The 27,648-nt window shown below is 43.1% G+C and overlaps 1 protein-coding gene across 1 annotated transcript; it reads right to left on the bottom strand.

Moving 5' to 3' along the window:
• Nucleotides 1–259: 259 nt before the first annotated feature.
• Nucleotides 260–27,648, bottom strand: tacr3a (tachykinin receptor 3a). The gene is made up of 5 exons (XM_036517014.1): nucleotides 27,272–27,648; nucleotides 20,750–20,938; nucleotides 20,120–20,270; nucleotides 2,257–2,453; nucleotides 260–600 (listed from the first exon to the last, which is right to left on the bottom strand). The coding sequence occupies exons 1-5, from the start codon at nucleotides 27,637–27,639 to the stop codon at nucleotides 288–290; spliced, it is 1,218 nt and encodes a 405-aa protein (XP_036372907.1). The 5' UTR covers nucleotides 27,640–27,648; the 3' UTR covers nucleotides 260–287.

Raw genomic sequence — 27,648 nt, 5'->3', positions numbered from 1 at the left:
ACAGAAGTACTACATGCTTTGTCAGACTTCTGCTAAAACCCCGTAGGAATCCTAGTTAATTTAAGACTTTTCATTGGAGTAAGAAAATCTGCAGGAATCCTGTATAATTTAGTAGAACATGTCTGAAATTCAGCGGGAATCCTCAGTGTTTTGTAAGTTGGACCTGTGCGAATCCTCTTTGAAATCCGGCACAAATTCCCGCAGGAATTTCTGCCGGCTCCACTGGAAACCCACAGGGCCGCTGCTGCGGGGCATCGTTCTCTGTGAGAGCGTGGCTGGGGCGTGCTTCAGGAGAACTCATCCAGTGAGGCGTCGGGGGCGCCGTCGAGCCCGGCATTCGGGGATGTCTTGGTGCCGTTGTTGGAGCAGCCGTTGGCGCTGGCGTGGGGGTGGGCGGCGCTCTTCTTGCGGACAATCTGGGGCTTGTCCCTGTCGGCGGGGTCGTTGACCACCACCACGGTGGACTCCATGCGGGACAGGGTGTACATGCTGCTCTGCCGGGTGGGGTGGAGACGGGTGGCACGCAGCTCCAGCTCGTCGTAGTTGGACACCTCGATGAAGGGGCACCAGCGGAGGGCGCGCTTGAACCCCGCCCGAAACCTGGACGGAAGGTGGAGTCCAAGGTGAATGGGGCTGCCTAGCAACAGGTACCTAGTGGCTACGGCAACCTCAGGTCTCGAATCTTATACCTCCCCTTAATGACTTCGCCATCTATACATCTATACCTCAATTAGCTGTTAAGGTATACAGCCATATTTAGTGATTTACAAGAGGCTTGTATGAGTTCAGCAATGAAACAGAAGCAATGAATATCAGCACTACATTCAAGTTTAGCAAATTATAACTAATTTTTTATCACTTTGAGGAAAAAGAAACACCTTTTGACTTGCTCTCTGATGCCATTGTTTTTTTTACCTCTGAGGACACGAAAATAAAATGGCAAAAAAAAACAAACAGCTTTCTGGTGAATAGCCTTGATTGTGCCTGTCATTAGTGCCACTTAGTGAGCGAGCGCGTCTGCCAGGAGGCTAATTGCCTGGCTCTCCTGAGAATACCAAAATTTATTTTTAATGCAATGGTTCACGTCACAGCTCTCTGAACCTCACACAGGGGGGCCTCTGAGGAAGACTACTCTGTAATTGGTCTTATTAGTGGTCCCCTTTATCCTGACACTTGTAATCAACAATTTGCTTTTCAGGTTTACTAAGCTAAAACCATAAAAAAGCCACAAACACAAGTGGAAGTAATTCCTAGGCTTTTAATGGCCAGCTGAAATCCACACCTGGACTCAAGGCCATGCTTTAAAATGCAGCTCCAGGTGTCCGTAGCCATAAAGGAACAACCTAACATTACATCTGTCTCGCCACTTCTTGTCACCTTCTTTGTAGTTTCTTATACCACGGTGTTTTAAGATGAACCCCTCCTGTGTGCTTAACTCAGCTGAAGCGGCCATATTCCCACATAACACTCAACCCTCCCCAGCCCCCACCGCCCCCACCCCCGCCTCCTTCTCCCCGTTCTCTCTGTTCCCCTCCTTTGTTCAGCCCCCCCATATCGGCACATCTCTACAGCAGCGCACTCTCCATCACTACCCTCCAGAGCCTATCTGCTCTACCATCAGCCCTTCAAGTGGCTCCGTTTCACAGGCCTCAGAGAGGAAGCACCACTCTCTGGGTTGCCGTGACAAGGCACTCAAAATGAAAAGAAAACTATATGTATATGTCGATAGCTATATCTATATATACACACATACATACATACATCGAATGACAATATACATCCCATTAAGAGCCTTTCATGGTTGGTGCTGGGTACAGAACACTTATAAGACGGCGGGAATTATTCGAGACACAGATGAAGATCTGATGTGGTGAAAATGCCGGCGGTGAATTGCAGCAGGAATGTTCGGCCGCTGTAGAGCTCCTCGGGCTTCAGAGAGCTCTCCTCCGGCCGTCACGCGCACAAAGACGTTCCCCACTGTAACCTAAAGTATGTTTGATCCCCTCCCTGTAGTAGTTCCCCTCCCCTGACACCTACAGTACTTGTGGTAGGGCTTGAATGGAGTTATGCTCACATTGACTGGTCTTGGAGTGTTGTTAGCCTGGTCTGCCACTGTTGCTCGTTTAACTGGGATGGATACACTTCTGTTCTTTTGTGCTGCATGTCACTAAAGATAAGAGCACCTGCTAAATGAATGTATTGTATTTAATGTATTCTGAACCTTCCCCAATATCTAATTCGACCCTTTGCACCCACCTGCTGTTCAGGCAGCAGTAGATGATGGGGTTGTACATGGTGGAGCTCATGGCCAGCCACAGCACGGACAGGTACACCTGCTGGATGTACTTCCACCTGTTCAGCTGCTTGTTGAGGCCCGTGACGATGAAGTAGATGTGGTAGGGCAGCCAGCAGATGGCGAAGGTCACCACGACGACGATCATCATCTTCACCACCTGTGGAGACGGGTGCAGATGCAGTCACTCGTCAGCTCTGCTGGCTCGATGCAAAACCCATAAGCTGCTTACAGAGCCTGGAGGAGTACCAATAGCAGCCCTGTCACTCAGGGAAAGTGTTTGGTAGGACACCCAGAGCCTTTAGAATTGCTTCTGAACACTGCGAGTGCTTAGAGCATTCAATTAAAAATCCCTTTCCTCTGGGTCCATTCGCAAAAATGAAATTAATTAAATTTTCAAAATAAAGCTCCAATTAGATACAGACATACATATTAAGTAATTGATTAAATAAAAAAAAAAAAAACACTCGCTGTTAACCTGTAAACCACAGCGCCTAGCGCAACAGTAAATCACAGCCTACACAAACGGCAGGGAAGAGGCAGGGAGGTCTCTCTCTCTCTCTCTCTCTCTCTGTTTCCCCTAAATCTGAATTGGTAAGCAAAGACGGGCCAGCAGAGAAAGTAGGACACTGATGAATACAACACGTCAAAACAAGCCCGGAGCCGTGCGTGACGGCGCAGACGCCCACCCTCTGTAGAACAAATTAGCCCCATTAGGAGCCTGCTCTGTCTCCCTTCATATTCAGTGCACAGTTTAACACTCAATGCTCTTGCTTCCTCTCATGCCTAACTGGAGACAGCGCCCCACTAAAGACAGTTTGACCAAAAGAGGCATCGAAGGGGACAGCTGCATGCATGACCACTGCCCACCGCTGTCCTCGGCTGTGACGGCGACCACAGAGGGTAACGCGACCAGGTCCGTTAGGGGGCAAGGCTGGCGGTTGGGGGTTTTTTGCGGCATTTCTGCTGATTGAAGAAGCCCCCCTTTGCTCGACTTGACAAATGAAGGTAATTAAATCCCGCACGGTCTGCTGTGCAGCCGAGAAGGAGCTCGCCCGTCTCGCCGAGCTCTCCTCCGTCCATAGAGCGTTCCGTCCCGGCGATTTCACACCTCCGTGTCACGGAGCAGACCCCACACACACACATACACACACACACACGTGTGTGTACATCCAAATTTAGCCCCCTTTCCAGAGCCGCCACTCAGCCCTCAAAGGAACAGTTTACTGTAGACAGGCCTGTCTGCATGAATGCAAAACTGAAATTTTACTTAAAAACTGAGTTTTAAAGATACTTTAACCAGGTTTAGTCAATGTTTTGATTTAGTCCAGGCATATACAGTACCAGTCAAAAGTTTTTAACTTGGGATGACCGGTGCAAGGATTACTGACCATATGATCTGCTGATCCCCTTAGATGATTTTCTTTTTTTCGGTTGATCTACATCAATTGATTTACATGCAGTTCAGCATGAGGAGTTCATGTTCCTGCTGACCTTCTGAATGCAGCTCCATGAATAGACATGACAGGCTTTCTCTTTGATCTCCCTCTACGGGAACATCATCTGAGTCAATCTTGTGAAGAGTGAAGACGTACAATCTGCATTCACATTTCTGAGTGTCTGTGCTGTCTGCATTGCTTCACCTGGTGTTGTCATGCATCATTACACTTCAAAACCATAATGCAAACCATCTTAACTGCTGCATATTTCTCAAGTGGAAGAAAGTAAAATTTACATTACACGTTAAGTGTAGGGTTGCATTTATCAGAGTGAAAATGAGAAATTTTATACTTAGTACGGAATACTACATATTTCCACATTTATTATAATATATTCCTTCTATTTTGTGCTGCAGATGTGATTGTGTATTGTAATATTGTAATGGCTTTTTGTCCATAAGTGCTCATTTACAGACAGACTCAGCTTATTTGTTGGATAAGTGGAACACTAGTGTCTGGGGGATTTAAAAAGAAGAAGAGCAAAAAAACTACCCACAGATGATAACAGCATCGTTTACCTGAACATAATTAAAAACAGAGAGAAAAAATAAAAACTGTGAGGGAAAGGACGGCGTGAGGAGAGGGGTGTGGAAATGCGGGGAGACTCCCGAGGCGAAAACGGAGCCCACCTGGGGCCTGCTCCTGTCCATTATTTAGCAGGGCTGTCTGTATGGCGAGAGAGCAGTGTGGATCAGAAATCCAATCGCAATGGCAAACTGATGCAGGGCCGGGATTGTGGCGATCTGGATCTTTCATCAAGGCAACCATGGCAGGGCCATTACTGACTCATTTAATATTTATCAGGCAATTATAACCGAATCACAATTCATGTCTGACACCGTCTCCAGTTCAAACATATCAATCAAGCATGCCAATCGAATTTCGCAATGCCCGATTTCTGAAAATCCCCGCAATTAATAGGTGGTTAAGGCAATTAAGGAGATACAAGCTGTAGTGATGACTTGCCTCGGTCGTGTTGTTTTGCGTCTTAGTAAAGGAAATTAGAGCAGAGCGTGTATGCCTAACTTGGGTAAACCGTGTCGTAGGAAACGTTTAAATATGTAAACAGATGGGACTGATTTCAACGGAGTGTCATTATTTTACTGTGGTTAGCACAAGCGACATGTTGAAGGCTCATAAAGAGAGCTTTGACAGTTTTAGTTGCTGAATGTAACTCACCAGGCATGTGATGTTAAGATCAGCATACTTGACTTGGTGATTATTTTGACGTAAGCTTGACAAGCTGAAACCAACATTGCAAAAAAAAAAAAAAAGTTCAAAATGTTCTCAGAGAAGGAAGGTGCAATTTAAAGACCACCTCAGGGGAGATATTTGTAGGGAACAGACATGGATTCAGAGGCTCTGGATGCTATTTCAGTGACTGCAGTTAAAACCTGAGCCAGAACTGGACAAGTAGATCTCACTGGTGGAAGAAAATGACTTAAATCATTATTTAATGGCATTTTAGTAGGAGGCTGCAAGTAAATGTCTCCCGTATTTATCAGAGAAAGTAGAGACATTTCTAGTTCCCACCAGTTCTATGCATCAGAGAGTGGAGTAGCATGGTATAGCTGAGTGCAGGATCCTGCCAAGCTAAACAAGAGGAACATGTCAGTCAGGTAGCAATTCTACACCTACTATAGGCTTGCTGCATACATATCCTTACATACCTGAATAAACAAGTTTTTAATATTTATTATTCATCTAGCAGGTCTCCATTATTACCACATGGCATCTGTCTCGTTTATGAGTGGGTGAAGGACAGCTCTATTCGCTGTTTGTTAAACACAGGACCAGGCATTGGAGCAGCTGCAGTCCCTCTCATTAGAGCAGCTAACATCCAGAAGTGTGTCTGTACAGAGAGGAGTGCGGGGGCATGACGGTGTGTCTTGTTTGAGGGGGCGTCTATCCTTTATGGACGTGTGTATATTTGATGGGAGGGTGTCTCTCCGATGGGGGTGTATACATTTGTTGGAAAGGTGTCTGTTTGATGGAGGTGTGTATATTTGAGGGGGTATGATCACTCCTAAACTGTAACTTGGCGTGACTGTGTCTCAAAGCCCCACTGCCTTACAACCCGTCCTCTTCACAGCACCTCTGTACATACAATCCACTATCACACACTAAACTCCAGTAAACAATCCACTATCACACACTAAACTCCACTAAACTAAAGAGCCCTCCATTCCGAAACCTCTAGCCCCTTCCTGAAATGGTTGCCCATCTTGTTCACCTCCCTTCTCCACCCTTTCCCCCAAAGTTGTCAGCTGCCCTCCCCACAACTGTCAGAACAGCAACATCACTGTCTCTCTACTGGGACAGGCTCAATACCCACCGCTTCAGACTACATCTCGGCTCACCAAACTCTCACCCTTTCTCCTAACTCTTCTACCTGACATCCTAACAGGCTTAAAACAAAGACTTAAAATAGATGGTGGATGTAACTACAGGGGATAAAAGCCTGTTGGCAGTTCCTGTCTGGGTATCGGCTGCTGCTGCTTCCAGGGATAACCGACAGGCGGCTTCGTAACTTCCTCTCAGAGCTCCCGGCTGCTGCTTCCTGGGATGGCCACCAGGGGGCATCACTTCCTGTTTGTTCCCGGTCTCACTTGTTAATGTTTCCCATGTTGTCTGTTATTCAACCCCTGCCTTTTGCCTTCCTTATTGCTCCATCTTTATGTATTCTTTATGTATGTGCCACGCCTTATGTATTCTCTCCTCTACCAAGCCTGCTTTTGCTTCTTGAGTCTTCGGTAAAGAAAACGTTGTTGTCCTTGAAGCAGCCTTTGTGTCCCGAGCTACCTCTGTGTTTGGATCCACCCTGCTCCTTGTAACGGTGCCAGCGTTTGCTCCAACAGGAGCTGGGGCTGAGGCTATGCATTCCTACAAACCTGGTGGCTGGAAATTGGAGGTAATAGTGCGAGGCTGTATGCCCTTAAACCGGTGTTTCTCAATCCTACTCCTGGAGCCCCCCCTGTCCTGCATATCTTCTACCTATCTTTGCTCACACCTGATTGAAATGACCAACATGCTCTTGATTAAATCAGGTGTGCTCAGCTAATCAAAAGCGCCACTGATGAGTTCAGTCAGGTAGGTAGAGCAGGGAAAGATGGAAAACGTGCAGAGCAGGGGGGCCCCCAGGACCAGGATTGAGAATCAGCGCCCTAAACCAACATTTACTCCCACTGTGGTGGTGCTTCCCATAATGGCACCGTATTTCAAAGCTGGCACCAATGATTCGGTGTCTATGTGGCTATTTGCCCAACCCTGCTGAACGCACTTTTTGTGGGTCGCTCTGGGTAGGAGTATCTCACAAAATTCGTTCTCACAAAGAGTTGCTCAGAATAACTTGAAATGTGATATTTCGGCGCTGTAGGTTACTCTCTGAATTGCAAAAGGTGCTACATCCAACAAAATGGAAGCCCCAAGCCTTTTTGCAGCTGGCTGAATTTGTGCTTTTCTCTCACTTTTAAACAGACTTGATCATACTTCTCTTTTTTACATAAGCTGAATGAAACATTCCGTTAAGTATAATCGACTTGAATTAACTTGATATCAATTGACAATTACTTATTGAAAGTCACCCTTGTAAATTGTCAGGTAAATACTGTCCAAGGCTGTCATTATGTCACCATTCTTTTGTGTATATGATAGAATATCCTCACGAAATCATTTTTAGGACTATGCCAGAGAGGAGTCAACATGTTTCTTTCTAATCATTATTTCTCGACACCAGTAATTTTATATGAGTTTGAATGAAATGGGCATAGTTCACCTGCTAGTGCTTGCAGCCACTTCTTGCTTTACGTGAATAGCATGTTTATTATACAAGAGTATAAAGCTTGCTATTCATACGGCAACACAAGACAGTACTGTCATTCAATATTCACATGCACTGAGCTACAATAACACAGCTACTTGTAATGGCTCCTGAGACATGAAAAGAATGCATTAGCAGTCCATGGGTAATTCTGCCTGTAAATTGGCTAGCAATCTAAAGTGACCAAAGAATTTTTTTTTCCTTTTTTTCTTTATGTTGAATAACCAGTGGGTAGCTGCATCATGACTGAAGGCATACTTTAAACTGACAAAGTGATGAAATTAAAAATGGCCAATAAAGATCACCAACCTATGAAATTGGCTGGGGTGTTATTTTGGATATTCTTTGTATGCTGTAGAGAAAGGACAGGAGCATCATGTACAAAGTAAAGAACTAGCATTTGTAAAAAAAAAAAAAAAAACTTCATTTATTATGCTGCAATGCATGGACGACAGTATATTGTATACAGAGCTTAGCCAATCCTCCATGTTCTGCTGCTAAGCTCCAGTGGATAAAGTCATGCCAAGGGGTCATACAACTAAGCTGCTCAGTTGATTCTGCACCTCACTCCTCCCTGGCTGCTGGTTATAACTGAGTGCAGTTATATATACAGTAGATATGATTTTTTTTTGTTATTGTTATTACTTTTGTTTCTAGACAGGGCTGTCTTTTGCTGCTGCCTAGCTGTCCAGACAGACTAGCAAATGAAGGCCCCTCCTGCAGAGGAGCACAGATATTCTATTAGGACCAGATATTCAACTCCTGCATTCTCTCTGTCCTCTCTTCCGTCTGTGAAGCTGTAGTTGTTAACAGGAAGTTCTGCTTCTGTCTGCGTTGCTGTGCTGATCCTGTCGATGTTAGGTTTTGGCCACACCCCTTCAAGAATGTTCACAACAAGCCAGCAAATCAGAACAATTGCAGCTTCAGCAATGGCAGAGGTAAAATGTTCAATGTGATGTGCACAAGTTGACTATATTTCCAGTCCCAGTATATAAAATACATGGTAGGAGGGCATGGCAGGACACAGTAACTATACTTTTCATAAATACCGATGTAAGGGATTTTAGAAAATATGTGCCTAAGAGGAGCCCTGGCTGGAATCAAATATTTGCATCCTCATCTTTACCTACTGTGGGGCCTATGCTGTTTACTTAGCTACGGCACACAGCTGGCACTGTTAAATACCTTGAAAAAATACTCATAAAACAAAATGCATTTGTTATTACTAACAATTTGCCCAGGACGCCGGACGACTGTATCCCACCAAAAGTTCTTTTATGACATGGCAGTTTCAGCAGGTCTGGAAGGTAATATACTTGTCAAAGCAAAGTGAATGTTTCACTTCAATCACTGAGCCAACGTGGCTGTGTCAATTTATGTCAGCATTACTGGAAATTGAAAAAAAAAGAAAAAAATCAACAATTTTTTCTGTAATTGGAGATAGTCATTTTCTCATGTTAGCCAGACATGGGTGTGCATTTTAAGAGAGCAATCCCAAAGAAAGGCAGATGACAAAATGAGACCTTGTGAATCCTGTGTCTCTGTCTTATTAACATCTCATTCCCTGTCATTAATTTCATGGAAATTCCGTCCATCTTTGTAGCAGCTTCAAAAAATGATAATGGTGAAGTTTGTGAGCAAAGTTTTTTTTGTTTCCATGACAGCAGTTTTTCTAACATTCAAGTAGCACTGTCACAATAAAAATATAATGGCTGTATAAGAGAACAAACATTTACAAAATTGATGAAAACTGACAAAACCTTTTGGTGTCTATAACACGTGGTTCTGTGTGTCTGACAAACACCAGTTAAACATTTACAACTGGATATTCTAGGCTGAAGACTGAGTTTGAGTGAGTTCAGTTAAATGGCACATTTCAGGTCTGTGAGGTCATCTGTCCTAGATTTCTACTGAGAACACAGTGATACCACTGGATAGGAAACATAAATTAGTGCTCATTATAACCAGTCGCATTGACAAATCACTCTGTGTTCAGTCTGAATGGATATTTACAGATAGCAGACTCAGAATGGCTTGTATTTTCCCATTGTATTATTTGAAAGATGTTAGAATAGTAGGAGTTAAGAAGCAAACAAAGAATAATATGCAGGAGTAAAATATGACTTATTAAACTGCACTATTTTAAAGGCAAGTTAGCTGTAGTTCCCATGCGCCCAATTCCCCACAAAGCTAGCTAATGCCAAGTGGTAGCTGAATGCTAGCCAGTTACCACATTCACAGGAAAAGTATTACATTCTGATAATAATAATAATAATAATAATAATAATAATAATAATAATAATAATAATAAAAATGATGGTTGATTGGTTAATAATAAAAAAACGCTCTGTTGGTTAAGTGGTTAACATGGTGACTTGGCTTGGTTGAGCACTGCATAGTCGTGTGCACGCAGCATACATATATATATATATATATCTTCATGGAGTTTGATGTAGGTAAGGAAATAGCTATATGAGAGGCTGTTGTATAATGTTTTGTGTAATAAACCTTTATGATGATCTTGTCAGTTTGTATAATTTATGCTTTTTATCAACAATTTAAATTCTTGTGTCGTAGTGCTGTCTTCAACTAATTCAGCGTTTCAAGGCTGGAATCAGCCTCACAACAACTGCCAGGCAGATTTTTCTGAAGGCTAAATTTGGCTGATCACCAGCAAAGTGAGCTGCAGAAGTAATGGTTGTTTTGACAGGCATATGCTATGAATTCTGACAGCCCGGTCTTGACTTGTGCCCTTTCATTGATCTTTCACTGTGAAAATAACTGCCCAGAGCCAACCCAGCAAACACAGACACACAAACAACTAGGCAGTCCAGCCAGGAACAAACTGAATGCATAGCGCCTTGAGGTATTTCTGGTACAGTAGCCTTTGTCAAGAAGCTATGGGAGGCATCCAGAATATCAAAAGATAAACACTCAATGATACATCCATAAATGCAGATGGAATAATTTCAAACTTACGGTCCAACGAATGAGCAAGTTAAACGAACTGTCCTCACCTGTCTAGAAGCAAGAGTTTGAAAGAATTTCTTCACAAGGCCAATGCATTCACGAGCCCGACGGAACATTGTTACGCAGTGAAAATGAATGAGCATCTCTCTTTTGATTTGGTGGTTGATGAATAGATTATTAGGAATAATACCCTACTTATGATTCACAGAGACCAAAAAAATCTGCCCCAAATCTGTGATCAAACTCACTGGTTTCCTGTCAACTTCAACACTGTGATAGCCCTTTGATTTGTGCCTCTATTTTTGACTTTTAAATGTTTGAACATCAAACGGCTTTGTTTTTAATTCTGGCAAGCAAAAACTCACTTTGAGAGTAAATGTGTACTGCATTATGCTGTCTGTCAAAGTCTGAATCTAACACACTTCAGCAATGGCGTATGAATAAATTATGCTCATTATGTTCTTCAGAGTCAAGATATTGCAGAATAAAAGACCAATGAACGGTCTAACATGCTTTTTTTTTTTCAAAAGCACCCATTTCTTTTATTTATTTTTTTTAAACAGCCAGTTCATTAATTAACATTCTTTTTTTGCCAAGCTTGTTCAGAACCTTCACATCTCCGAATTCAGCATGACTGTTCTGTGCAGGATAAAATTCCATACAACTACTGTTCCACATAGGAAACTCTCTACTTTGTGCAGTGAATGTGATAGAAAGACAAATGCCTGTGTCCGGGTGATAAACAGACAGAAACAAAGTCCTTCATGAGTACAACAGAAAAAAAAAACAGCCTTTTAGTTTTAGGTTCTTTTAGGCTTTCAGTAACACAGTTATTATTTGGACTGCAGCGAGTCAATTGTTTGAAGTTCTTAGTTTAAAAATTGGGGAAAAATTATGAATGTTAGTAAATGAGTAAATGTTAGTACAGGGTTGAATGTATTTTGGTAGTGTGGACAGACAGATTTGAACACGTTTACATTGCAATTTGGGATTTTAGAAATACCACGATCCATAATCTAATGCATCTGAAATCCACCAATGATGATTTAGTAAATAAAGGAGAAAAGCAACACCTGTTATTAATTCCACTTCACTCAAGCATTACATCTTGATCTGTATAAACATTTTCACAGATGATTTTCATTTTAATTTTGTCAGCTTTCACTCTCACACTTTCACTACTGTAACCTTTCCTGTCTGACACTTTCAACCCATAAAGAAAATAAAGAATTCTCAACTGAACGCCATGGTAATGCATTGTGCAGAAAAAAATGAGAAAAAAAAGTAGATGCTGAGTATTTTTGAACAAAACAAGCATTAGCGACTTAAAACGTGATGGCAGAATTGGAGCACCCTGACTCTCGGATTGCAGAAAGTGATCACTTTTGGAACATTAGGCAGAATTAAGCAGCTTGCTTTTTAATACAGTGCACAGAATCCTGATGATGCACCCTACCTGCAAAAATGAGGAATAATGGAGCAGGGGAAACACAGAAGCCACTTAAAGCATTTAGCATATGATGAGTAAAACTTTCAGCTGGTGATTAGAGGGTGCTGCAGATGCAAGAGAGGGAAATTAGCCTGATTGGAGCTCTCTGAGGAGCAAACTTGGGCTGGTTACAAACACCTCAGAAACCAGACGCACTGCTATGTGGATGCGGCACCTAGGGGCACCAAAACCCCTTGGATAGCACATATGGCGTGACCGGACCTAAACCTTCCCAAAAAAATCTCTCGGGTCCATTTCGGTCATGCCCTGAAACATGAGCCCGTCGTGGAGTGACTGGGTCTAGCTAGCTCCCTCCCAGTGACAGTGGGGGACAGCGCTTGCCGAACCCACATGGTGCAGCCCTAAGGGTAACGAGCAACTTGTGCTTTGCCTGGGGGGGGCGTATTCTTCACAATGATTGGCTGGACGCCGCGTCCAAGTCTGTATCAGAGGCGTGAGGGAGCCGCACAGGCTAGCGGGTCTGCACAAGGCAATTATCTCCATTCACCGCTGCAACACTGAGCTCTGACCACTGTAACAACAGCAGCCATTTATACTGATGTAAGTATGACTCACTGACCGCACAGCCTTGTCCTGGTTGCACGTACAACCACGAGAGCACTGAACCTGGGGACGCTGGCAGACTAACACCTCATTGAATGCACCTATTTCAGGACACAGGCACATTTTGTCATGTAAAAAAACCCAACCGCACTGAAGCTCTTACCCTGTAAAGATGTCTACCTCCAAAACTAAAACCGCGACATCAAGAAATGAGAAGGTTTTAGTATAAACCAGGGTTTGGTCAAAATGAAATACAACCTCAATTTTATAGATGTTTTATGTCGTGCCTCCCCATTACTGGCATAGGAATCAAGACCAATGAATACAGCTAACTTCCACGTAATTGTCTTCCACAAAGCCAAGAATACATTTCACAATCACTGACAGGACTCTCACTCTCAATCTCACATTTTCACTCTCCCTCTCTCTGACTGCCATTGTAAATTAAAAATAACACCCCAGCTAATTGGTGCAGGAAAGCCACCTTTTGGAAACCCATTCATTTGTAAGGCAAGGAAAAAGTTACGCATATCTTTGTCTTTGTGGTTTAGTGTTGCTTTCCTAAGTGCTCACTTGACACTACATCATATGGGGCAGCTGTCATGGACTTTGCAGACATTTTTTAAAGATGTGCCACCAGTGCTACTGTCCAAAAGAGTCCTGTATTTTCCATCCAGTCTTTGTTAGTATGTGTGCTGGAGACCTGCAGGAATTTCAGACAGGCACTGGAATGACAGAAGAGCTACTCATCTGTGTCCCAGGCTCCACTGCAAGCCTTTGCTGCCTTTTCAAACATAGCTTCATGATGCAGGGTGAAGAGCCTCAATTTTCTCAATCCAAAACCAAACACAGGTGCATGAGCCAATTGAAAACATGACAGAGTCGTCTTCCAGGGGCCTGGTATTGTTCCTAAAAAACGATACCTGGCCAATGGCCACGTGCCACATAGGGACCTAAACTGTGACCTTCTTCACTGGACTGGCACCTTTCCCAACCATGAGTTTAAAAATCCCTGCATCCACCTCTCCCAGCACTCCATAGTGGACTGTCACCAACATGTGACATATCGGTACATTAAACTGAACATATTAGGCAATATTATTAGGCATATTCTCCATCACCTCCAAATCCAAAATTCACTGCTTAAGCCATTAAAAGTTCTTTCAAGTGATGATCACATATGGACGGATTTAAGGAATCTCTTAAGGCACAAGACATTTACCTCAAGGGGATACTTAACACATAAGACACTTACCTCAAAACAGAAGGAAAAGAAAAATGTTTGCTGTAGAATTTATATTTCATCACTGTGCATCTTATAATAAATTGGATTTTAGGTTTTGTAACTTACTTCAAAGATTCTCCATGTGAAAGGAGACAAGACGCAGTGTAAATACCAATCTTGTTTGAGCAGTGTATAACACTTTTAAAGAAGAGTTGAACTTACCACCTTGTTTTCTGAGTTTACCTTGACAATCAATAGACCCTGGCAACATGTTGTGTTATTGAACGGTGGATGTTTCGCTCAACACTGCTAAATTAATTTGAGGTCTCCTCTCATCAGAGTCTGCGTACTTTCAGCTGGCCGTATGTTGTCTGACTGGCCTCACCACTGAGATAACCCAGTGGCTCCATTTGGGTAAATGCAGAGTGCTTTTTCCGCTTCCATGGTTACCAGCAAAAGCAAGTTCCAAGCTAACTCCTTGCCAACTGTGGGTGTGAATAACGCACTTGCTAAAATGTTCTGACAATGACACCTGCTGATTACTACTGTAGAGGTCCCTACTATGCATAGTCTTAAATTGATTGCTAGTATCTAATAACGAGTCCAATTATCTTTCAGTAGTAACGAGGTGGGCATCTTTATCCCAAGTAATCAAAGTGGGTTTCAAATATAGAATCACACCTTGATGAACTTTGACAATTTTCGGACTGCGCTTGAGTCACGAAATCTTTTTATGGGATTTGTGACACACAATCGTAATCCCTTTCCCAGACACAGTTCCAGGTGAGAACGTGTCAGTGATATTTCAATCACAGGGATGAGCTCAGAGCTGGAATTATATGGTGGGCGTTCGACAATGACCTTTGGTGAACTTTATTCTCTCAATATATTTCAATTCAGACATTCCTGTGGATAAAATGAATGAGTCCCTGGCTGTTCACCAGGGGAAATGTGTCTTGTGGCATTTACACCGATACAGGGCAGTGCTGAAACACACAGCATTAGCATTCAATAAGCCATTCACACAATGTTCAATAACAATATGTACACAATGTACTTTCATGGAGCCATCTGTCATGGCACAGTTTGAGAAGAATCTCATGTTTTTTTTCGGCAGATGAATTTCAGACAAAGTTTAAACTGCCTTTGTGGACAATGAAACAGTGATGAAATTTGAGAATATTTCCTGATATTTTTGTTCAGAGGTCAAACCATACAAGATGCTTGTGCTTCAGTTGGTCCTGATGGCAAATATTATAGCCTGAAAATCAGGCTGAAAGGGGCATGTGTTTCTTGTATTTTTTCTGTTATTCTATTATTTTTCTTTACTATATTCACAAATTGCTGTAAACACAGATAAATCCCAATCTGAGGTAAAAAAACTAAACATTTGTGACCACAAATATAAAAGAAAATCAGAAAAAAAACAGAAATTACACAATCATCTGTTTATATGTATAAAAATTGGTACAATGTAATCTGCTTTCAGTGAAGCCTTACAATTGGATACTGAAGGCTGGAAAACATTGTCATGGCTGTCTGACTCAGTTCATCCCAGTGCTATTAGCTGCTGTTGTTGTAATATTCTAAATATTGCTGCATAAATCTTCCCCCTCCCTACTTCCCAAAAAATAAGCCCGGCTTTGCAGTCCATGAGAAACCTTAAAGAATAAAGGCTATAATTTAATAACCTAACCAATAACCCATTTTAATTGATTTAAACTTAAAAATAACCTTTACCGTAAAAAGCAGAAGCACAACTTCTGAGTATTTCGCTTTCGTATCCAACTGTCATTCACCATAGTCATTCTCGCTAAGCGATAACAGGACACATTTAAGGATGACAGTGGCTCTGATGGCAGCTGCTGCCATTCGAAGAGTCCACCCTGGTAAAAGTTCTTACTGATATGACAATGGTGGTACTGGGCTTGCTTTCCAATGAAGGAATTGCACCTGGCAATCTGCGAGGCGGGTGCCCCCCATTGTGACATCATAAACAGGAGAAAAGAAGGTGATTGGGTGGAGGAGGAAGTTTGAGAACTGCTGACACAAAAAGGAAGTGGTAACAGGGAACTGTGCACTGCTGGAACAGACTGGTTGGTTCTGGATGAGACTAGTTTGTTTACTGTGCAGGGAATGTGCAGAAAAAAATTCAAACGTATGTTTGGAGTTTCAGTTAACACTGAGAACTGTTGCTAAGTCCAGCTAGTATGATCATGAACAGGAATTTAGGCATATGAACCAGGAGCATGAGCTGGCTTCTGGTAGTAGTTATGCAGTGACCAACTGTAATAATTCCCGTCCTACTTACAAAGTCAGACACCACTGCCATGGCAGTAGACAGAGACTCCAGGGGGTCGAGCATCATGTTCAGTAAGAAATACCACAATCAGTGGGATCCATCGTCTAGGCCATGCTTGGACCAATGGTGGACTAAATGTAAACGAATTGTGCTTCGATCTAAATTTAAGTTACACATGCAAGGAAATGTTTGGGTTGGGGCTGTGCTGTTTCCTCATACTGTACTTCAACACAAGAAATCAACTAATAAATGTGTAATAATCCTGGAAGTGCACCTACAGTATCTTATATAAATCAAAAACAAAATCCAACACTGTTGGACGCACAGACTGTGTGACCCCCGGAGGGTTATAAGGATTTCACATTTAAGATGGTCGTCCTGTGGGTTGTCCTGGTGGGACCCCTTCCCCTGCTGGTATTTCAACTTAAATGAAAAAGACAAATTTAAGCAAGTGCTACACTGTCATTACTTTCACAGCATGTTTTACATTTGGCGATAACTGTACTTAAATGGAATGTAAAATGTGTACAAACAGTAAAACAGATATTTGCTAATGCAGGCAAACTTGTGAAGTGAAATAAAGGAAGCGGGAACTACGTTACCATGCCAGTAATAACCATGAAAAACTCTCAAGGCTCACAAGTGTTAACTTCCTTTTGGCTGTTTAAATGTCAGTAAAATTTGGACGAGCAGAAAAAGAAATAAATAAACTTTCCCGGAAAATGTAAACCAGGCCAAATTCATGTCACCTGACAGCAAAGCCTAAAGACATCAGTACTGGGTCAGAAGCTGTGGATTAAAGAAAAAGAATTGGTTTACTGACTACCTTCTCAAATAGGTGTTACTGATGATAGTTCAACATGTTTTAATCTTGTGTATTTATACTTGGAGTGCTGTTTATGATGGTTATTCATTTTTTTAGACCGAGACAGACACTTAAGACATCTCTTGTCTGGAATCAGGGAGTTTCTGGTGACATTAAACATCTTCCTGGAACCAAGCTATTCATTTTTTTTTTACATCTGCCAACACTTAGTATGGTGTCTAGTCATTCAGTTGGAGTGTGACTTGAGCAGTTCCTGATCTTTGTTCATTTCTGAAGCTGGAGCAAAATCGTGTCAACTCAGGAACAGCATCCTCCCCACACACACTCTCCCTGGTGACAAGCGCTGCTTGTCATGGCAAGGTAGCGTTTTAACACCTCAAACCACGCTGTAATTCTACCTGATTCCCGAAGACAGTATTGCAGAGATGTAGCAGAAACACGCAAGTGAACCTCCTGTGTTGTGTGGTCTGTACTTCCTGCTGTAATTAAGCTGGCTGATTGTTCTGTATGATATTTGTTGATCCTGGGTGCAATTTCCTTCAGGGCCTCGCCTTAGCGAAAGATGATGTGAAAAGGCTTTTGTTTGCTGACGCTGGTAATGAAAACAGGCATTTTACTAGATGTTGATTGGGCGCTAAACATGACCCTTGGCTTTCTCAGAAGGACGCTTCCTTCATCAGAAATCTTCCTGCTCTGCCCAGCCTTTCATTAGGTGAGAATATGAGTCTTTTCTGACGTCACACAAATCCAATACAAGAAAGGTAATATTATGATATAAAATCCACAATTTTTGGACTATATTTTCAATATGCTGCATGTAAAAACACACTGCACATGTTGCAGAATATATCAGACACTGCCACTTCATATGTGCAATTAATGCATACAGCACAAAAAATATATGTAGATAATGACATATACTGTAAGATCAATTTGATGATATATGTGCAGCATAGCGCATATCAATTCCAATCTCAAATCATCCATAACAGTCAGTATATTCTGACGTTAAAACGCATGTGCAGATGCACACACACGCACATGCACACACTTGATTTAGATTGCATAGTTTACCGCACGCTGACGTGTGTTGTTCATAAGGGCTCTCTACAGAGGCAGGACACAAAGGGACCTGCGACTCAATGAGCACACGCACGCACACGCTCGCGTCACTTCTTGGCCAGTTTTTTTCCTCCTGACACACAAGGGCCCTCCCTTTTAGGGTCATCACTCCTCTTATCATTGGTTGATTTGCCTGTTGCTTTCATCAGGACAAGAGGCAAGCTCTAAACCTCCATTAACCAGCTGGGTTCACGCCCAAGAAAGCCTGTTCCAGGCTGCCCGTCCTTCAGAACAGAAGACAGGTTGAGCCCCTGACTCTGCGGTCATTAAAAGTCCCATGGTGCTTAGTACGAAGACCCCTGGAAATGCCAAAACAGGAGGATTAAGGATGAATACCCAGAAGGATAAAGTGATGCGTGCTGACTGTGTAAATGTTGCAAAGTGTAACATCTAGCTTGCACATCTAGCTGTCTGGCCAGCCATTGAAATCTGGTCATGCAGCGCTTCTAATATTGTTTTTTTGCTTGTGGCATACTCTGCCTCACTTGTAAGTTGCTTTAGATAAAGGGGTCTGCCGAATGAATAAATGTAATATAAATGTAAATGTAAATTATCTGTTGCATTTGTTGTGGCAAGTACTGCTTGTATGTTTTTTGTTTCAGTGGTATGTATAGATTAGGATAAAAAATTTCTCTTATCATCATGAATGTTTCTATGATGACTTTCATGTGGTGCCCATCACTGATAAAACAGTAATATTAAGCAATAATATTAATATTAGCAATAATATTGCTTTAGATTATAAAGTAGGAACACTACCATAATCTTTCATCTGCATCTGTTCATCATGATTTTCATCTGTTCATCAAGAATTCCTTTTTTCTGTCTTACTTTCTATTTTTCTCCTCATGATTATATAATTGCAGTTTAGTTCTGATCATTTCCAATATTAATATTTTAACTAATGGGGATCGCACTGCCCCGTGGCACATATTTGATTGCTGCTATGTGACCCCAGCTCGACAAAGGCTCTTGCCGGATCGGACCAAACTCTTTTTTTGGCTGAATAACGGTGATGAGGTATTGTGTGTGTGCAGCCTTTTTTCCTTTTTTTGTTTTTTGCTGACACAGTCCAGGCAGACCACCCATCTCACTCTGATTAACTATTTGGCCAGATCCAGTCTCACCACTGGTCTACCCTTATAATGAGTGTAGGCAGGAGGCTGATTTTTATTCACGCTTGAATCTCATCAGATGGCAGCCGCTAAGATGAACACCAAATAATACTTACCTAAATGTGCTTCTCAAAGCACTTCAGTGGTTAGGTTAAACCAAGGGGGGTGCGGGGGGAAATTAAGGTTAGATTCAATTGTCTCCCCACCACAAATGATTTGTGCTTAGTACCCCAGCACAAACATTTGCCATGCATTGCACTTCTGAGTCAGTATTACACACTGGCACTGAATGAGCTGAGCCCCTCACCACAGACAGCCCACAGATTCATGCTAGGCACTAGATGAGACATGCTGCAATAACAATTACAACAGCAACAGCAGCAGCAATAAAAATAATAATATGAAGAGAAAGACAAAAGAACTGCTGCGACCGCAACTATAATTACTACGTTTAACACTTATACTAATAATAATAATAATAATAATAATAAGAAGAAGAAGAAGAAGAAGAAAAAGAACAAGAGGAATATCTTGTTTGGGAAGACAGCTTTGTCCCATCTTGGATTCGAGCACCCAACCCCCACCCCCGCCATTCTCGGAGCTGCAGGTGAAACGAGGGGAAAGGCAACAGCGCAGGTGCGCGGAACCCTGGCACAGCTCAGCTCACACCTCTCCAGCCCCTCCGCTTTGTGAATGAGGAGCCTAATTAGCGCACCGCTGCAGCCCGGAACTCACACTTTCCGAGCGCGGCCTCGTTAAAAGCTTTCGGGAGGAGGGGGGAATGGGGGGGTGCCGCTGACAAACTGCCATGGTCTTATCCACTCTAATTGCCTGGTTTCCCCCCAAGCCTGCTTTTAAGTACTTTCCCTGACGCGGTCTGGGGCAGATCCCTACCTTCCTTTTGGCTTTGAGCTGCCCGTGGTAATTGTCTGATGAGTCCCCAGGGATCTCCCCTCCCCACAGAGTGATCCCCACCATGGTATAGGTGACGCCCATCACGGCCAGGGGAAGCATGTACACCATCACCGTCACGATGATGTGGTACCTGGGCATGGCGGGACCAGAGAAAAGGATGAAATGGAAAACTTTCACTAACAGCCAGTAGTGATCTGGATCACAGGCATTCAAACAGATGCACATAAGTGTACCTTAAATATCTAAGTTATGCAATACACTTAAATTTGTTTGAGCATGGTTATACTAACACCATAAATACAATTCTCTATGATATACAACTATAGACTATAATATAGTAATATAATACAGTAATATAGACTATAATATAGTCTAAATATAGTACTCTATAAATACAAAATATAAAAATACAAATTCTACAAAAATACAATTAAACACTATGAATACAATTAAAATAAACTTTGCAATGGAAAATAACACAAGCCCCCTCTCCTCCTGAATCAGCAGTCAGGCATGAAACACAAAAGAGGTTTAAATGAGAATCTTGATCCCTGATTGGTGCTGGGGGGGGGGAGACGAGGGGGGGGGGGGGGGGGGGGGGGCGCTCACATGAAGTGGTCCTCTTTGGGGTGTGGCCAGGCCACGTAGCAGATGGTCCGGCGGGGCATCTTCTTGATGGTGGAGTAAAAGCAGACGGGGAAGGCCAGCATGACGGCCAGCGCCCAGATGCAGACTATCACCACTTTGGTGGCCGTCGCCGACAGCCTGGGCTTCAAGGGGTGGATGATGGCCATGTACCTTTGCAGAGCATTACATTACATTATGTTATTGTCATGTAGCAGGCGCACTTATCCAGCGCGACTTACGTCGGTTACAGTTTTTAGCAATGCTATCCATTTACACAGCAGGATATTTACTGAGGCAATTCTGGGTTAAGTACCTTCCCCAAGGGTACAAGCGGCATTGCCCCAGTGGGGAATCAAACCAGCAACCTTTTCGTCATAAGTCCTGCTCCTTAACCGCTATGCTACACTGCCGCAGAAAGAGACAGCCGCGGGGTCAAAGGTCAGCCGCTGGGGGATTGTGCGGCACGTCCGCCGCCCATGCCGGGAATGAGTGAGGGCGGGTGTGGGGACGCTCTTACGAACACCTCAGCGTAACACAAACACTTTAAAGACCACTGCGGCTCAGCACGGGTGTTTTTATCAGAATTTCTCTGCCTGCTTTGGTTTGGAGATGAAATGCTTAAAGCCAATGATTTCCACAGCACGGCAAGCTCAATGGAGAAATATGAACAGATCTTTTCATGGGTCGTAAAATTTGGGGTCGAGAGTGTGGCTGTAACAGCTGAAGAATAAAGAGGTGCTATATTATAGAATACATGTGTATATATAATATATATTCTGTCTAACGACTTTCATGGTAAAGCTTTACGATTCCTTTAAACCTGTGGAAACACATGTCATAACTTACGCAGGCAAGAATCGGTCAGATCCATCCGTGCCCTCAAATTACCTTCCTTGTGCTGCCGGGCACACATTATCCTCAAGAACACCCCCGCCCCCCCCCCCCGTCCCCCCGTCCCCCCGTCCCCCGGAATAAAGTCATTTGAAAGTAGAATAAAATGCCGTCTCAATCAGAAATCAAGGCGGCTGAACGAGCAGACTGTGCCTCACAAATATGAAGGCCTGGATTTGACCCGTTTCACAGTCTGATTAAAATTGTTTGGGTCATTGTGGGCTGCTCTGAGGGGTCGTTTGTGGAAGAGCCTCGGAGTAAGCCAAACAGTCTAGGTGTAATCTTTCGATAATTAGATCCCATGGAGACAGTGAGCAGTAACCAGGGAACGCCACGCTGTGTGCGCCAGGACGTCTCTGTCTAGTGTCAAATCAAATATTTAAACTTCCAGCACATCCACCCCGGCAAACAGAGGGAGGCTGAAGACACGTGACGCTCTTCAGTTTAATTTGTTTGATCTTCAAAATAATCTCGCTGGGAGACGTGTCTGGGGCGGTCATGGTCGGGCGAGCAGGAAATTTGCTTTCCTTCGACTTTAAAGAGACCGGTAAGGAAAGAGTGGTGGGGCCAGAGACGCGAGGCTTTTACCTTGGGTCACAGTTCTGATCTCGGATATTTCAGACATCTGCTATTCTCATGTACTTCAGTTGCTCTGCTTCACAGCACAAAACAGTGGCTGGAGTGAAGGCAGTCTGCCTCGGAAGAGTGGATGTGCGTATCGCTTACACACACACACACACACACACACACACACACACGCACGCAACTGCACCAACACACACGCAACTGCACCAGCACACAAATAAATGCACATGCACTGGCATATGCATACACACACATACTTAGACAGACAGACAGACAGACAGACACACACACACACACACACACACATTCAGATCCGCACAAGGATACACAGAGAATACAGAAAGAATTAATTCCATACACACAGCATACAAAGTAAGTGCTCTACATTCAACTTTAAGTGCTTCTGCTATTAGCGGGAAAAAGAACGCAAAACGTCCATAAAATATGACTTGCATAGCATAAATGAAGCTACTGTCAAAAACAGTTACCAAGGCGACCATAAGTGTCTGCCATACTTGCCTTTTAGTCATTGACAACTAATAGCATAGTACTCCAAGCTTCCTCAGAGAGGGTTAGCGTTGTTCACAAGCATCGACCCATTCCTGCTTTGCGAGGAAGACGGAGCACATTTTGGATAATGCAGCTGATAGAATCGATAGAACAATTACCACAGCACGCTCCTTTAGGATGGAGTACTTCACACACAAAAAAACCTTCATCTCTGGCTGCTTCCCATCTCACTTTAACAGCATCTCTATATTTCCTATATCTCTATATCTCTATCTCTATATTTTTCTTCTTCTTCTTTTTTCAAAATCACTTTTTTCAACACGCAAACGGAGAAGAAGCACAGGGCCACCGGTGCCTCTGCGGCATGGCCTTCAGACAGACGGAGGGGTCTGGATGGATCAGGCCACCCGTGTCAGGAGAGAGACTAAAAAAAAAATACAACTTTAAAAAACAAGGGCACGCACTTTATTGGCAGCGTGATCCACGATATGTTTGCACGGCATACAGAGCTTTCCCATTTGCACAAGTGCTTATTGATTTCTTTTTTTTTTTTACAAAACCTTCAACACCATTAGACAGAGTAGGATTCTTCAGTGCATCGCTTCTGCTCGTTAAACAACAGAGCCACCATGGTGCCTGCTGATGACATCAGCAGTCCGCATGCACTGTTTGGCGTATGGCCTTTTTAGGCTCCTTCTATTACCTCCCATCAACCAAACAAAGCAGGGTGGCTACGATGAGGCAGACTATTGGTCATTACATTGCATTACATTACACTGAATTATTGTCATTTACCAGATGTTCTTATCTGGAGCAACTTACGTAGGGGTACAGTTTTATCCATTTATACAGCTGGTTAGTTTACTGAGGAAACTGCGGGGTAAGTACCTTGCCCGAGGATACCACCGCAGTGCCCTGGCAAGGAATCAAACCAGCAACCTTGCGGTTACAAGACCTGCTCCTTACCATGCCACACAGCTGCCCAGTCTGAAAAGGTAACCGTGAATCTTTCCTGGAAGGACAGGTGCTGAAGCCAAATCAATGCCTCAACGTCACCAGCAGCGCAGACAGGAAGTAGTCTCCGCTGTTAAAGCACTGTTTATTGTTGAGCACTTGTTTGATCACTGGAATATAAACCGTGTCACCAGACTTAATTTACTTGTGTCTATTTGCTTGGCAAATACTCTTATCCAGGGCAATGTGTATAGGTCAAATTTGACATACTATCCATTTATAATGCAGTATTTTGCTAGCAATTAAGTGTTATGAGAATAGCAGTAAAGCCTCATGTGGGATTTCAACCTGCAGCCTAGAGGTTACAGTTCAAGTTCTATAAGTAGTTTGCCATGCTAATTGAAAGCCCACACACATAATGTGGACAGATGTGTAAATGACAGCTTTACCATTCGTCCCTGTGAGAAGGACAGTCGAGGAATATGGCCACCATAACGACTTACATGGAGCAGAACTCTGCAGCCTGTCAGCCAGGCTCAAAATTTTCAACCGGCAATCGCAAATCCACACCGATCAATGGGCTCCTGCAGCTCTTTGCTGAACCTCCTACTTTCATCACCAGTTAATTTGGAGGGGAAAAAAAAAAAATATATAACAATATTATTGGACCCAGATGCGTATGCCTTTATGAGATGATTTGTCATCATCATCAACAGTTATTACATGATAACGTTACTAAGGATTATGCTATCGATTTGCGTTTGCACTACGGCAGGCCTGGGTAAACCGTGCAAAGTGAGCACACGGCATGATTTTTCCATAGCTTTAGCCAATGGCTGGTGGCTTCTTAAATTGCTTCCCCTGAAGAACCACACAGAAGTCACTGTAGCTGGAAAATGAGTAACGGTGAAAGCGAGATGGAATCCGTTGTGTTATTTTGATTGGCTGAGATTGATTTGTTTGGGGTCACGTTGTGCAGCTCAGAGTCTGTTTACCCTGGTGCCTCCATGCTTCCTGAACAGTCAGAGAGACTAACCTGTGCTCGGTGGGTACACCTCTGTTTATGCATTAGTACCTTGGAAAGTGGTTTTAGACCTAAGAGCAATGTATGTGTGTGTGTGTGTGTGTGTGTGTGTGTGGGTGTGCATCCATGTATGTGTGTGTGTGTGTGTGTGTGTGTGTGTGTGTGTGGATGTGGGTGTGCATCCATGTATGTGTGTGTGTGTGTGTGTGTGTGTGTGTGTGTGTGTGTGGATGTGGGTGTGCATCCATGTGTGTGTGTGTGTGTGTGGGTGTGCATCCATGTGTGTGTGTGGATGTGGGTGTGCATCCATGTATGTGTGTGTGTGTGTGTGTGTGTGTGTGTGTGTGTGTGTGTGTGTGCGTGTGCACGCGCACACATGTACATGTGTGTTGTGAATGAGATGAGTACTGTAATGTTACATGTAATGCATGTCTTGGTCTTTATGTGTCCCCACTACCATGCAGCCCTTGCTGGTCCCATGGCATGTACTATTTCACAGAAGGCTTACCTCATCCCAGGTGGTTTCCTTCCTTTCTGCAACACATTTTTCCCAATTTTCCCATGTGACACTAATCTCTGCATTAATGTGCAGGAGCAGCAATGACTTGTGCGTCACCGTTAGTAACTCTTCCCCCTCCCACCTCCTCTGCCCTACACCCTGTGGTGGAGACACAGAGATGCTTTTCGTCATTCCATCTCCATCTCACCTTAAAATCACCTGGGTCTGCTCGGCACACTAATGGACATGGGGTACAAGTGTGTCCTTTGAGTATGCGGTAGACACTATGTCCTTTTCTCTGTCACTCTGAGGACGGCCAGCAGAGCTAAAACATCTATGCTGTCAAAATGCTTTTAGGTTTTTATGCAATATCAATGATTTAACCAAACCAAAAACTTCACAGTCCTCCTCCTCTAAATGTTTCTCCATTGGCACACTGTCAGACTGAATATATGACCCCCGACATATCACAGAATTAAAACAGTAGGATAGCTGTATTGCTATTCTCACTGTTTACTAAGCCCAGCACTGTTTGATGTGGTTCTGATTGGAATCACAAGACAGACATCAGACATTTAATAAGTGTAACAGTGTGATTTTGTTGTTATTTAGTAACCCAGTATTATAAAATAACCTGCATATCTTTTTTTAACGAGGATGATATAATATGGAATGCTCTATTGATTTGTGCTGCACTTCACAGCCTAGATCTCCTGATGGCTCTTAGCCTTGGTTCATCCTCGATGGAAACTATTTTTTTTTTCTGTTTATTTTTGATTGGGCGACATCAGGAGCTGGACTATATAGCACGCTGGTAAATCGTGTGACCATGCAATTTATCAAACCTCTGCTGATCCAAACTCTTACGTGTTAACTCCGGTTCATTCCAAATCAGGAGTGGTCTGACTGAGCGAGTGTAGGACTCTGAGTCGGTGACATATGAAGGCGTCCTCTGATACTCACAACTGACGTACTGTTTTAGCAAGAACGGTGCAAACTCTTTCCCCAGACATTCACTTGCTGCTGGGTTTAATGTGTGGAAAAACGAGATGCATTGAGATAATAAGACACATATTGCAAGAGCATATTCTACGCCACCGAAGCTGCTCCGCCCGGGGAATACTGGCGTTGTAAATCCGCGGTTAAATATGAACTGTGATTACTTCCCTTTTAGCAGCAATTCCGCACGTAACGAGGAGCGCATTGGACTATGGTTTATGTTGATGCTGACAACACAACACAAGCGCATATATTAGACAAGCAAAATGTTGCTGAGAAGCAGTGAGGAATCTCACGGCATCTGCAATTTGATTGAATACACCTGAGTTGCTTGTCGACTATCTGTGGTCAAAACAACGCGCAGAATGCTTTAGATTATTTTCGATTTAGGGAAAATGCTACGTATTCTATATTAATGATACTAAAGAAGAAGAAGATGATGAAGATGAAGAAGTAGAAGAAGAAGACATAAATAAATTTGTGAATGACAGGCAATCAGTTTATTTAACTTAAATGACCCCATCGGGACACCAGTTATTTATTTGGTGTCATTAGATCTATGTATGTACAAGCCAAATTCTCAACTAATACCTTCCTGATTGACAACGATATTGTATTTATACACTCAGGTATAAATTAAGAGACTAATACATATTTCTCTCGGCTCTAGCACGTCCATGACTCACGCTTTGCGTCTAGACCCTCTCTCTTGAACATTACGACGGTTCGCAGTGCTTAAATCTTTGTATGGTGCAGTGTAAAGTACATGTCCCTGTATCACAACTATATTTTGGGTTTTTTTTCGTGTCTTATGTGTTAACAAAATATCACTTCGACATACGTCACCTAACGCCATGTTAAACACGAATGCCGATTTCTTTGAAATAAAACTTCGCCATCATGTTGTCTCAGACTGTCAGCCCGGTCAGGACTTGAGCGCAGCTGGCTAAACGAGACACCCACTGTGCTATTTAATCGATTACATGAGTTTTAGACGTAAATGTTTCTGTGAAATTCCTCTGAGAGGCAGTGATGTCCTTACCTGTCAACGGCTATTGCAGTCATGGAATAGATGCTGGCAAACACCGCGGTTACCGGGAAAAAGTTGTGGAACTTGCAGTACGATTCTCCGAAGTACCACTCGCCATGCGCGGCGTAGATGAAATTAATGAGGGTGTTGAAGGCAGCCATCGAAGCGTCCGAAAATGCCAAATTTAACAAAAAGTAGTTGGTAACAGTTCGCATTCGCTTGTGGGCCAGAATTATCCAAATTACGATGAGGTTTCCGAAGACCGCCACGGCGAGCACTGAACTGTAGGCGACCGACCACAGCGCCACACGCCACGGCGGCTGAACGAACTTGTTAGTGAAGTTCCCCGTTATGTTTGAAGTGTTATTTGACTCTTCCATTTCCAATTT

Source organism: Megalops cyprinoides, chromosome 22 (assembly GCF_013368585.1).
Source record: "Megalops cyprinoides isolate fMegCyp1 chromosome 22, fMegCyp1.pri, whole genome shotgun sequence".
NCBI classification, from domain to species: Eukaryota; Metazoa; Chordata; class Actinopteri; order Elopiformes; family Megalopidae; genus Megalops; species Megalops cyprinoides.
The sequence above is the reverse complement of the archived record's forward strand: the minus strand, read 5'-3'. Positions and strand labels throughout refer to the sequence as shown.

Excerpts from the sequence above, each read along its gene's own strand:
- tacr3a (XM_036517014.1), bottom strand. The coding sequence starts at position 27,639 with ATGGAAGAGTCAAATAACACTTCAAACATAACGGGGAACTTCACTAAC. Across the intron at positions 2,454-20,119 it reads AGCTCAAAGCCAAAAGGAAG|GTGGTGAAGATGATGATCGT; the intron begins GTAGGGATCTGC and ends CCGTCTCCACAG. Across the intron at positions 601-2,256 it reads TACTGCTGCCTGAACAGCAG|GTTTCGGGCGGGGTTCAAGC; the intron begins GTGGGTGCAAAG and ends CCTTCCGTCCAG.